Genomic DNA, 13,969 nt, shown 5'->3' with positions numbered 1-13,969 from the left:
ATGTAATAGATGTACTATGCCTGGCTGAGCATCACATTGTCACTGATATGCAAAAGGTTAGCATCAATGGGTACAAATTAGCTGCACATGTAAGTAGAGATAATATGATGAGAGGAGGAGTTGCCATATATGTCAAAAGCTTCCACAGTGTAAAAAATTTATAAACTAAAAAATTTTGTGTAGAGCAACATATGGAAGCATGTGCCACTGAACTAAAACTAAATGATGGCACTTTCATAATTGTAACAGTGTATAGGTCCCCCTCAGGGAATTTCCAGCTATTTCTAGAAAACTTGGATGCTTTATTGTGCTACCTGTCAGACAGGGGGAAGCAAATTATCATTTGTGGGGATTTCAATGTTGGTTCCCTGAAAGAGTGTAATAGGAAGAATGACCTAGTAGTATTACTCAGTTCTTTCAATTTGAGCTCCGTCATTGATTTTCCTACTCGGATAACAAAGAGCAGCAGGACATTGATAGATAACTTTTTTATAGACCAAGATAAGTTTAAGGACATAAATGCTTATCATGTTGAGAATGGTCTTTCAGATCATGGTGCACAGCTAGTTACAGTACATGACATAGCTCCATGCAGTATATCGAATCAGAATTTCAAAGCAGTGCGTTCAATTAACAATATAAATATTGCAAACTTTAGGGAAAGCCTAAAGCAGCTAGACTGGGATGAAGTGTATAAGGAACCCGACGCAAACTTTAAATATAACTTACTTCATGATACATTTTTAAGGGTATTTGAAAATTGTTTTCCCAAGAAAATAGTTAAACATAATTCCAAGAAAACATATAAAAAACCTTGGCTAACTAAAGGAATAAGAATATCTTGCAACCGTAAAAGAGAACTGTATCTAACAGCAAGAGGGAGTACTGACCCCGAAATTGTTCAATATTATAAAAACTATTGTGCGGTACTAAGAAAAGTTATTAAAAAGTCCAGAAGCATGTGTATGATGTCTGAGATCAGTAACTCTGATAATAAAATTAAAGCAATTTGGAATATTATTGAAAGGGAAACAGGGCAACCAAGAGCATAGGAAGACTTTAGTGCCATAAAACTGAATGACAAGTGTACTAACAAACAATCAGAAATTTAAAATATTTTCAATAATCATTTTTTAAATGTTGTAGAGAAAATATGATCTAGATCTTCACTAGAAGAGGCAAGGCTACTAATAGAAGAGGCCATACCTGTGCAATTTGAAACAACTGTATTTCCACCAACCTCTCCCTCTGAAATCATTAAAATAATAAACTCACTGAAAAGTAAAACCTCTTACAGAATTGATGGCATTTCCAGCAAGGTACTTAAAGCTTGTTCCCCACAGATAAGTAGGATTCTCAGCCACGTATGTAATAGCTCTTTGGAGCAGGGTGTTTTCCCTGATAGACTGAAATATGCCATTGTAAAACCATTGTATAAAAAGGGGGATACATTGGATGTCAACAACTACCACCCAATCTCTCTTCTGACAGCTCTATCAAAAATTTTTGAGAAAGTAATGTATTCAAGAGTAGCCTCCCATATTTGTAAAAATAAAGTACTAACAAAATGTCAGTTTGGTTTTCAGAAACACACACACATATCCATCCGCATATACATAGACACAAGCAAAAATGTCTGCTTGTGTTTGTGTATATGCAGATGGATATGTGTGTGTGTGCGAGTGTATACCTGTCCTTTTTTCCCCCTAAGGTAAGTCTTTCCGCTCCCGGGATTGGAATGACTCCTTACCCTCTCCCTTAAAACCCACATCCTTTCGTCTTTCCCTCTCCTTCCCTCTTTCCTGACGAAGCAACCGTTTGTTGTGAAAGCTTGAATTTTGTGTGTATGTTTGTGTTTGTTTGTGTGTCTATCGACCTGCCAGCGCTTTTGTTTGGTAAGTCTCATCATCTTTGCTCTATGATGTGCCCAATGCTGCTGATGACTGGCCTGTCATCAGTTCTTGTACTGGCCACTGATTTGACTGTTGATTACTGGAGGAGCAAGATGGTCAGTGTCAGCCAATGTGATCATGCCCATATCAATGAAGCCTGTTGCAAGGGATGGTTCATCTGTGATGTAAAGCAAACAAGGGGCTTTCATATGTCACCATTTCAAGGATATAATGTGAGTACCTCAGTTCAGGGAAAACTGCTATCCTGTGTTAGCATCACACTATGTACTTGAAAAATAAAATTCCAAAGAACACAGAACAATCCTGGAAAGAAAATGCTGTTCATAATCAGTACGTGAGTTGGAACATGAACAAAAATAAGATAGCATACACTTCTGTAGATATTGAAGGAAAAGTGAGAACAGTGCCTGACACTCCTGTAATAGCTGCACAAGATAAGGTTCTAAAAATGAGTCTGTGAAAAAGTAATCATGAAAAGGACTTAGAATGATCGAGTCTGGTGTTGTGGGATCCACTCATAAACTGTTGAAAATATAAAATCAGGTTAGCAGTCTTGAGAAGGAACAAATATTTGAAGAGACACAATAACATATGCTCATGTATCCCAGCAGACATACAGAGAGGCTTTACAAAACCAAATCTCTCCATTAAATGATACAGTCACCGATACACAGCAATAACAACAATTGCACCCAACACAATCTTAATACAATCAAGTGACTGCACCAGTGCATAAATTTAGAGAACCAGCTAAACTGAGTAACAAAGTTACTGCCTCCATCGAATATCTTATATGAGAATAAAATATAAGAAATCAGGTTGCAGAGTAAGACATACAATCATTTTTCATCCGTTAACATGCAAGAACAGAATGGTTAATACTGTACTAACTAGGACAATATTTCATATTTAAGTCAGTGGCAGTTTATAAACACTTACCACAATTATCTCATAAATGGCTTATTTCACCAATGTCAGTTTTCACTAATGATTATGATATGGCCTGTATAAAAAAATCATGTGCAAAATTCCTCAGCAGTCAGCTGGGCCGCAGCAAAAATGGAATCAGCAGACAGATAAACTAACCAGAAGGCATGTGTACTCACGAGTCTCTGTCATTTGATGTGAAGGCAGGACACCAGTTTATTTTACATACTTTCACCAACTTTTGTCATGTGGAAGTATCTACTGAAGTAATACTGCTCAAGTGAAGGAAGTACATATTCAGCTGAATGGAGCATCAATAAAATTGTGTAAAGTAGATCACATCATAAGGCTCCCCAAAGGTTTTGGAATTCTTACACTCATTGCTTAGTACATGCAGTCTTTAACAGCATTAGTCACTTTCAAATGAACTCTGATTCTCATAACCATAATACAAGGTACCAATACACTTCTAACGTAGCCTTTGTTTTCTTGTCTGGGCTCAAGAATGTTTCTTTATTTTAGTAAAAGTTTTCAACAACCTTCCATCAGACAAAAAGCAAGGAATTGGTAGTTTTTATAAATCCAAAAAGAAAATAAAAAGGTTGCCTTCCCAGCCATTCCTTAAACAAATTATGTGATAGTATGGTTTCATAATTGAAAATTTGTCTTAGCAGCATGGCAAGAGATGGGACTCATTGTAAACAGGCCTCTAGTCTTAAAAAATGTAGATACTATTATCCTTGGACAATACAAGTCTAGTCAAGTAAACATTGACAAAGGTAGTAGACAAACAGCAGCCCTTATTATTATTCTAGAACCAGCAGTTTCTTATCTCTCTTATTTATTTTCCCAGTGGAAACTTTTCTGCCAACTATAATATATTAATTTTGATATTCTGTTTATGTTCAAATACAAGTATGAATAGCTTGATTATAGTTAACTGTTATTAGAGGGAAATATGAATGAAGTTTACTCAGAATCACAAAGATTGCCAAATAGATATTTGAAAAATGAGAACCAGTAGCTCCAACTTCAAAAGCTAATGTAAATAGCCAAAGGGTATATTAATAACCATGTGACAGTACAATGACACTTCTAAATGGAGCAGGGTGGTTGGTGCATCATACTATTTCTAGTGATAGTGACTCATTAAAATAAAAAAAAAGTGTGACAGATGTTCAGTTACTAATCCAGTTGCCATCCACTTGCCAAAACTGCGCATCAATGCAAATAGAGGAGGAATTTCCTGTCTGCGAAGTTCCCAAAAGCGTACTGTGTGATTGAAGCAGTTTATATGTTGTACCAATGATTTTCAATGATTACGCTAAGACTTTTTTAAAATAAATGTTGCAAAATAACAACAGCAGTTGTAGACATGCCAACAGGTGTTTAACATTGCACAACATGCTTTAGGTACAGAGAGAATTATAGGCATATATCAACTTACCCTTACCAAGGTTCATCAAAATATGAACCTTTTAGATATAAAGATGAAGTTTTCATTGTCAGTTGAAGGATGTAAAAGCACAAATTCACTTCAGAGCTGGTATGTTTATAAGAACACTGCTGTGAGATCACAAAAACTGAAGGAGCATGCCTTTAGGTATGTAACGTAGTAGAAGAAACAGAGCAGTTCTGAACACAAAAAGTAAAGTAAAAACTCAAATCTTACATATTAATGACACTGAATTAAACCGATCTTATACCAAGTGATGTGTAACATGCAGAACTTGCAATCAGGAAGAACAGGTTTATCTCCTCATCAGAATTCCAAACCCAAGATTTCCATTATTTCTCTAATTTGCTGAAGATAGTTTCTTTGAAACGGTCTTGGCCTATTTGATGGCACTACCCCACACCACAAACCAACCAACAAACAAATCAACCTTATTTAATCTGAACTTGTATTTTTCTAATTGTCACATTGTTGATGGGACATTAAACTCCTATCTTCCTTTCATTTTAAACAGGTCTTTGAGTGCTGTGCTGTATTAACTGATTTTGCGTAACACAGACTAGTAGTTCTGGCAGTATATACCTACTAGTAGAAAATGTTTTAAATGTTTAGAAACTACAGAGACTTTGTAGAAACAGCTGTGAAGACATTGTAGAACTCATCTTAAAAGTTGATTTATTGCTGACAGCAATGCTTTAGAGCATCTAGTACTGCTGATATCTATGTACAGTTTGTAACAGTAATGGACACAACAAGAGCAGAAGTACATAGCACAATGACAGTAATTAACCTTATCTTAGGTCCAAACTGTGTTTAGTGAGTTATTTATAAATGCAATAATAAACAGTCTGTTTCACCATGCTGCCCTAAAGATGATATCCTGGTCAGTTATGTTTGGAGGAAAGTATATCTTGAACTAGGAAAAAAAAGAACACTGTTTAATTTCATGGATCAGCTGTCATGAAGAACTAAAACTATACTACAAACAGCACTATAGAATCCTAAATTCTGACATTACAAAAATGAAAGCCATAATCTATTAGAAATTTGGGGAATTGGGGGGGGGGGGGCAGTGAAGAGGGGGGGATAATGCTCATAGTAAAGCAACCATTCCTTCATCACATAAATAATTATTTTTGTTTGACAACAAAAAAATAAATGTGAAATGTACTTCAGTAAATGAACAATGATTGACTAAGTGTGATGTGTTACCTATTATGTGATGCCATTTTAAATATAAATATAGTAAAGCAAATTTCCTTGATTAATATCACAGAAGCATACTACAGTTAATGATAGCTAGTAGCTAGTGGTGCATTCAGAATCAGTTTAATGTATGACTCAAAAGTTCTACATTCTTGAATATTCTCACTCGTGGTCAAACACATGAAAACACATATTTCAATTTATGAACAAATGTCATCGATTTCCTCTGTTCATTATTCATGAGTTCAGTTCTAAGATAAGTGGCAGCCCATCAGTTCTACAAGGACACAAAATTAAAATGTTCCTATACACATTGTAATGAATGTTATAAGTGTAGCAAAGTAAGCAACTTTTAGTGTTTCACTGGTAACAGAAGAAATTCAGTTAAGAATATGGTGCTTGCTGTGAACTGATACTAGAATCTGCAGTCATACATGAAATTATAATTCAAATAGTAATTCACAGGTCAACAATGTTAGTAATAATTACAGAACAATGTATCCATGTAGAATGAAAATTTATCACTGTCCATTCCGACTGAAAGTGTTGAATGAAGGAAGCATTCACATTCTGCAAAAATATTTAAAAAATAAATAAATCGATTTTATTACTCATTTTTAAAAGTTTCTCCTCAAGAGACACACACAGTTTCTAGAGATCTGATGAGATATTACATTTATTCTTACATACATATGTGTGTGGTTGTGTGAACCAATTCTCATAATAATCTGCACAATATATACAATTCTTAATGACGCACCCTCCTGTAGGAAACTAACAGATGCTTTTGAGTGCAATTCATTTAAATTTATAAAATAATATATCTGTATTTATAATAATTTTTCAACATATGCTATTTACAACAGAGTAATTTTTTGCTATTAAACATTTATTTAAGTCATTCTCTCCACATTTGTAAGTATTTTCTTTCATTTTATAATTGGAAATATCACTGTCGCTCCTTTATGGATCATGAATTACTACTAGAGATAAGCGGTGTGCCTTGAACTTTGCTCCAATGCTGCCAAGACATCGTGTTTTTGACGAACATATAGTCTGCCTTTTTTCCATGGATTCTGCAATTGAAGTGGTTTGAAATCATCTCTTAAACACCTTTCCCTGGCACCTATAACGGCAACAAGACAAAAATTCTTTAGCTTGTCATTAGGGTATATAGGCCCATCTTTCCCTTTTAATACCACGGCCATATTTAACTGCTTCACGACCAAATCTACCACTTCACGTGCTGTTGTCCTTGGTGTAATGTGTATTTTTAGACTTGTTCCACTAGCAAGACCGGTTTCATATGCCGCATACACCTGTAAAAAAAGTTATTTAGTGAATAATTGTGGATGGTATGTTGTCTACATTCACCTTTCAGACATTTAATTTAACAATAAATGTTTTACATTGCATGTAATAACAATATATAAAATTTTTCAGTAAAGCTACAAATGTTTATGAATATAAACAAAAAGAAGAAAATGCAACCCATCACCTGTAGCTGACTGACTCAAAGGGCATATATGCACACACATAACAGCAAAGAAATGTTACTCAGCTTTCAGACCACACACACACACACACACATACACACACACACACACACACACACACACACACACACACACACACACAATTTAATGGACATTTACACACATCAGTGTGTGTCCTCCACACATGAGTGGTTGGTTGCCTTTCCTCGTTTTTGTTTATTGTTTCTATTCTAGAATTTCCACTAGTGTAGAATATATGAATGTAGTCTACAAAACAGCTATTTAGTAAAGCTCACATGCTGCTGTTCATTAACAACAGAGCTACACAAGAAAACATCAAGTTTGACAAGGAACAAGACAATGGAAAAATTGACATTAACAGTATATACGAATCAAGTACTCAAATAAATAACAGTAACAACATTAACATCAAACATGCTCTTACCACACATTTAATAAAGCTCCACTCAACTGAAAGTGATATGCAGAAATTTAGGTACCAGAAGTTATAAGGAAACATGAGCAAAGGCAATTATATCATAGCTCCACACCTCATTTGTTCTTCGAACACTCAGTCAGTAGTGGCATATGAAAAGACAATGTGTGAATAGTTGTGCTGTGTTCTTGTACGTGCAAAAGAAAGTATAAGTTTACTGGAATTATAAAATAATACACTTGGCAAACAGTTACAATAGATATGGCATAATCATACCACTTAAGTGGAAGTTAAATACATATGGATAAAAACAAACAAAAAAACTCTTATTACTTACTAATTTTTGAGCTAGGTCCTGCATCTGTTCTGTGTTACAACCATTATAATGATTCCCCAGATACTTGGCTGTCTTTTCTTCTGCATTTGTGATAATGGTAAGTCCTTGTAGAATGTAAACAATTCAGGAGCAGAGATAACAACCCACTGAATAGTAGAGGCAATGAGTCATCGATAGACAGCATGTGTCCAAGAAAATGAAAAGGAAAACACTGGGAAAGATGTGAATGGACACCAAACAAAAGATAGAACAGGTAAAGGATGGACAGTGCAACGTTTAGGATGAAAGGGAGTATGTGTGTGTATGTGTATTGTAGCCTGAAAGAGTTATCATCCCCATTCTTGTTTATGTACCTGTCACAGATTCAACACATCTACTATTTGGTGAGTTGTTAATTTTAAGAGCTTCTGTTTTAGCCTGGATTTTACTTAATTCTAAGCCTTACTCATTTCTGTGGCATTATATTCTGTGTTCTTCTTCCCATACTTATTTTATTCTCATCACCTCTTCATGTTTTACACAAAGGCTCATTTTTCCTCTTTTCCCTGAGGAAAAAATACCTTGGCTGTAAAAGGGTGAAGTTCCGAAGTGTTGTGCATGGCTCTCGTGTCTTTTACACTGCTCATTTATAGTACTAGTCATTAACCTTTTGAGTGCACTTTGCAGCCTTCACCTTTAGCTTTTACGTATTGTGACTAATACACAGTATTTTATACGCTGCATTTGCTAATATTTTAAGTAGAGAGATAATCTGAAATAAGCATTGCCATAATAAAAAAAAGTCTATTGAATAAATGAATAACAAACTCACCACAAAGCAAATTCAAATTATAATATAGAAAAGCTAACCTTACCACAACAGTAATTTACTGTTGGCAGTTATCATCCTGGTTCAGATGAAGAGAAGTGCTGTCATTTTCCTGTCAACCACACAATTAGAACACATTCACATTCTGTCTCTATCAGTCATGCAGCTACTTAAATGACAACGTCACAGTTCATCAAAGTTTCACAGAAATTTTCAGCATTTTTGGGATTCAATTTTTGAACTCTTTTACATGATTTCATTTTAAAATTCAGCTATGAAGGCAAAGAGCAAGAAATGTATGGCCATCTCTTCAACTGCTCTAAGGCCCTGTTGATGACAGGAGAAACATATTATCTAATTGCAGTAGGCTTGCTCAAAAATGAATTTTCCTTTTAATTTAGTCTGAAAAAAAAATTATATTGATAATGGCAGTAAAAGTCTAAGTGTAAGATTAAAATGAAAATGTGGGAATACTGTAATTGGAGTTCATGTGTTCTCAATAAGACAAAATTTGCAGCACCCTTTTTCCTCATGACTGACAGTGAAAAATGTGTAAGGGATACGATAATGAAATTTGCAACACTCCTAAAAATATTCACCAACTCAAAAGGAAGTAAGTTTACCTGGTACTGAAAGACAGAAGTAGAGTATATGGTGTGGGTCAATGCAGTTTTGGCGTTCAAGTAACAGAACGTGCGAAAGTAACAGAAAGCAATCAGTTCTGTACAGACAAGGAATATAAAATTTTAACAGCAAAATGTGTGTTTATATAAAGGAGACGCATGAAGACTTTCAGGTGGAGTGTGCTGCTATAGGGCTGTAAAAACTCAACAATGTTGATAAAAATGAGAAAGCACACAAGTACAATGCAGATGTGGTTGTAGAGAAGACGTGGATTCCAGTTGGACAGTAAGGAATACACTTTTGGGGCCACTGGTGTGGCCTTAATTGTATCAACAACAATGTCAGAATTAAACAACGGAAAGCCTAAGTTGGAATGTCCACAATGTAATGAAAAAAAAAAATAGATTGCTTCTCACTGAAAAGATGACATGGTGAGTTGCAGACAGGCACAATGAAAAGACTGCTACACATAACATTTCGGACAAAGCATTTTTCAAAAAAAGAGAAACACACACACATTCACCAAACAAGCATACCTCATACATGCAACTGCTACCTCCAGCCAGACTGCAACAGAAATGCATTGAATGGGAGCAACAATCCAGAATGGGGCAGAGAAGGAGGAGTATGGGTGGGGGATAAGGGATTGGCACTGCCTAGTATAGCATGCAGGGCTAGAGGTGGTGGACAGGCATAGCATTGGGAGTTCTGTGGGTGAGACAGAGGAGGTGGAAAAAACAGGGAGCAGAAAGTAAAACAGCAGGAGAGGGAAAAGACCAGTGGATGAGTGCTTGGAGAGAGCAGCACACAAAGAGGGCAGTGGGGGCAGAAACAGTTGGGTGGAGGGTGTGAGGACAATAGATCACCATAGGTTGAGACCGTGATAACTTCAGGAGTGGAGAATGTGTTGGAAGGATATCTCCCATCTGCGCAGTTCAGAAAAAGCTGGTGGTGGAGGGGAGAATTCAGATGGCCTGGATTGTGAATCAGGCACTGAAACTGACTATGTTATGTGCAGCTGCATGATGTGACACAGGGTGGTCAACTTTGCACTTGAACACATCTGTCAGTGGCCACTCACCCTTCTGGACTGCTGATTGATAGTCTTACCAATATAAAAAGCTGAACAATGGCTGCAGCAAAGCTGCTCTCTGCTGTTGCATGCACTATTTTCCCCCTTCTCTGCTCCTCTCCTATCCGCCAGCCATTTTGCTTCCCTCCTCTCCCTTCCCCACAGCCTCCTGATAACTGCACTTGTCAGCCCTGTCCTGTCATCTCTAGTCCCTGTGTGCTCCGTCAGGCACCACCAATTCCTCTTGCCCCTTCTGTATCCTGCTATCCTTACCCCTTCTCCACCCTGCTCCAGACTGTTGCTCCTGTTCAACTTGTTTCTGTTGCAGGCTGGCTGGAAGGAATGGAGGTAGGAGTCAAGTGAGTGCGAGTTGTGGTTGCTCGGGTGAATGTGTGTGCACTTCTATTGTTTGAAGAAGGTTTTGGCCAAAAGCTTATATGTAACAGTCTTTTCATTGTGGCTGTATGCAACTTCATGTGTCATCTTTATGGTGAGCACAATTTATGAATGACTACACATTAAAAAAAAGACATATGAATGCTAACTGAAAGTAAGTGGCCCCATCAGTAATTGAGTTCGCTGTAATTGCTCGTTGTCACTTTATACCAGGAAGTAAATTGATACTAAATTATTACAGAGTACTCTTATTATGAACATCTTGAATTGTTTAGTTTGTTTTTATTACGTACACGTGAAACTTCCTTTTGTGTCTCATATCAGAATGTAATCATTGACAGATAAATTAATAATGACCCTTAAAAGTAATAGCTCAGGTGAAGTTTAGACTCAAAGACTGTTCAAAAAAGATGTTAAATATGAATAGTTATATTTCAAAACTGTTGTTTAAATACTGAATACATTCACACAGTGACACTTGTCCTGAATCTCTAACTTTTTGAAACATCATATGTTGGAAGCCACTAAACTGAGATGCCTCAACAACAATTCTATCTACGGCAGTAATGTAAAACCACAACAGATTTGTTTAGCTTAAACCAAACACATTTTGTGATTACTGTTTTCTTTTTTCTTGCTTAAAAATATGAATATGTAGTGTAAAACAGTCTGATCCCTTTATCTCACATTTTACATACGGAATTATCAAAATTAAAACCCAAGCACTGATGATATAACATACTTTAAATCAAGCATATAGATTGGACCTGCTTATTTTAGCTTAACATGCGGTACACTAGCTTGTGATAGCAGAAGATGAACCAGACCCAAACTGAATCTGCAAGGAGGATTAACTATCCTTGGTCTGGTATCCTTAGCAGCCTGAGAAGCTTTGGAGCTAGTTTTCCATATTTTTTTAGACAAATTCTGGGCTCATCTCAAACTCTTATGTTTGAAAATATGACAGAGAAACAGTTAAAATACAATAACATACAGAACAAAGTTCACACAATTCACAGACAGGCTGTGTATACGGCTATTCTCTCATAGGTTAACCAACGATTGTGGCAACATTTAAAGCATCAAACCACAATTAAATAACGTAAAGTTGTTAAAACATGAAAACAGGGGACCCTACATAATAGGATAAAAGCTAGGAAAGAAAGAGAGAGAGAGACATATCTGAATAATTTATGAAAATAAATAGAACTGAGAAATGATAATGTTACAGTCTGGCTGGAATACAATCAATGGAGTGAGTGAAGACATTCACTCATCGCATAGTGAAAATATTGAGAAGCTGATAGGCAATGAATTGTTAAGCAGCAGTAACATAAGAATTTACCAAGATATTTACCCAGTTGTGTGAGAGGCAGAGTACCAGCAGTCTCTCTCTCTCTCTCTCTCTCTCTCTCTCTCTCTCTCTCTCTCTCTCTCTGTGTGTGTGTGTGTGTGTGTGTGTGTGTGTGTGTGTGTGTGTGTCTGCATAAAAAGTAGTAGTAATTGATAAATTCACAGACTATGGCACTCTACCAACTACCAACACAGTTCAAATGGAAGGTAGGCTCTTGATCATCCTAACTTGAAGTACTGATTTTTGGGCTCTGTTTTGTGACATCTTTATTTCTGAATGACCCAAATTCTGGGATTTGAATAAATTTCTGTGTAGAAACAACAAACACATAATATATGTCATTACAGTGTTATACTTTATATAAAAGTAAACAATCTGCATTCATTGTAGATGGTAGAAGCAAATATCTGTACAATTATCTGCCATTAACAATACAGTTTATGGGATACAATATCAGTTCAAAATATAGGCTACACACATTTATGGCCGACATTGTTTCATGTGATGTAGTGTAATGTGGTGACATCCAATTTTGTAAAGGATTAATCTAGGTTCACAGATATCAGTTCTGTTTTACCTTGTCACTTGAGCTCTTCTGTATGCCTGTGCTGATATGAATATATTAATGTAAAGGCTTTGAAATTACATTCTTTTAATGTATATGTTATTTATGATACTTTTTATTAAATGTAATGAAAATCTATATTCAGCCATTGCATATCATGCAAGAGCAGGAAATACAAACCTGTATAATACCAGGAGCAGGAGTGGGCACAACTGCAGTGGAAGCAGCAGCTGATTCGTCCTCATCATCTTCACCTTCACAGTGATCAGCAATAGTGGAAGGTGGTTTGGCTGGTGAGGAAGAAGATTCATCCCCAGATGACACAGAATGCATGCTGAGAAGGCTCCCACCATAAGCACCAGGTCGAACAGACAGAAGAGGGCTCGTTGAAGCAGATACTGATGCAGTGATAGTTGATGAGCGAGATCGGGTGTGTGTCTTCATGTGTGATGGCTGTGCATGCTGCAGGAGTGTGTCCTCACTGCGGGACGGAGGTAGCCGGTTTCCTACACCTGTATATGACAAACTGCTAAATGAAGTGACTGCTCTGTTTCTCCAAATTTTTCAGTTATTATGCAAAATGATTATTAATTAGTAGCACGATTTGTCTGTACTATGATTGTTAGTAAGTTATGGGGTTCCTCTTGTATGTTCACAACAAATACATATAGATATAAGAAGCAATGATGAATATCAGGTCCCTAACCCAATCCTTACTGAGATGAAACTAAAGATTTAAAATCATAGTTATGTGCACACTCACTGGCATTTACATCATAAATTTTCATTATCAGTCTCAACAGTATCCAGGATTTGGACTTGAATTCTCATCTCTACTTTCGATTGATGATGCACGGTAACTATGTTGTCGAAGTATCTGTCAAGGATACACAGTAAATTCAAGGTTGCAGCTACCTCTCTTGTACTCATCAGTTCTTCCAAAAAGATTGAATCAAATATCCATCAAGACCGAAATGCTTTTTTTTTTTATATTTCGTATACTTTGAATTTTAGTTATTAATAATGTTGTTTTCATTGTTTTTTGTTTTGCAGAATTTGAATGATCATGGGTGCCAAGAACGCAGAAGGAAGATATATGCAAATCAGTCACTGACTACTGCACAGTAAAACTGTTAGTTTCTGTATCTACAAGTATTCTTTCTTTCACCATCTCCAGTGTAAATGTCATTAAATAGAAGGAGATATGAATAATCTCTCATCAGTGGAGAAACAACTGACTATTTCCAAAAACGATTCAAGTAATATGTTTCAACTCAACAGTTTTCTTCAGAAATGCAGGTGTAAGCCATTGACAAAATATATATGATGTGAGCTCATGCCCTGAAAGCTGACAAGATTCATTTTTAGCTGCACATATT

The 13,969-nt window shown here is 36.2% G+C and overlaps 1 protein-coding gene across 6 annotated transcripts in view; it reads right to left on the bottom strand.

The window, feature by feature from the left end:
* Nucleotides 1-5,466: 5,466 nt before the first annotated feature.
* Nucleotides 5,467-13,969, bottom strand: part of LOC126163164 (ankyrin repeat and fibronectin type-III domain-containing protein 1) — a 793,804-nt gene continuing 785,301 nt past the window's right edge. For 5 of the 6 annotated variants that reach the window (XM_049920104.1, XM_049920105.1, XM_049920107.1 and 2 more), the window contains 2 exons: nucleotides 12,771-13,102; nucleotides 5,467-6,821 (listed from right to left, as the gene is read on the bottom strand). In XM_049920104.1, the coding sequence (XP_049776061.1) occupies nucleotides 6,486-6,821; nucleotides 12,771-13,102 (668 nt within the window). In that variant the 3' untranslated portion in view covers nucleotides 5,467-6,485. The remainder of the gene's footprint in view (nucleotides 6,822-12,770; nucleotides 13,103-13,969) is intronic. The other variant, XM_049920108.1, reaches the window with a different exon arrangement.

Source organism: Schistocerca cancellata, chromosome 2, assembly GCF_023864275.1.
Source record: "Schistocerca cancellata isolate TAMUIC-IGC-003103 chromosome 2, iqSchCanc2.1, whole genome shotgun sequence".
In the NCBI taxonomy this organism is placed as follows: domain Eukaryota; kingdom Metazoa; phylum Arthropoda; class Insecta; order Orthoptera; family Acrididae; genus Schistocerca; species Schistocerca cancellata.
Note: the sequence above shows the minus strand (reverse complement) of the source record. Positions and strands in the feature narration are given on the sequence as shown.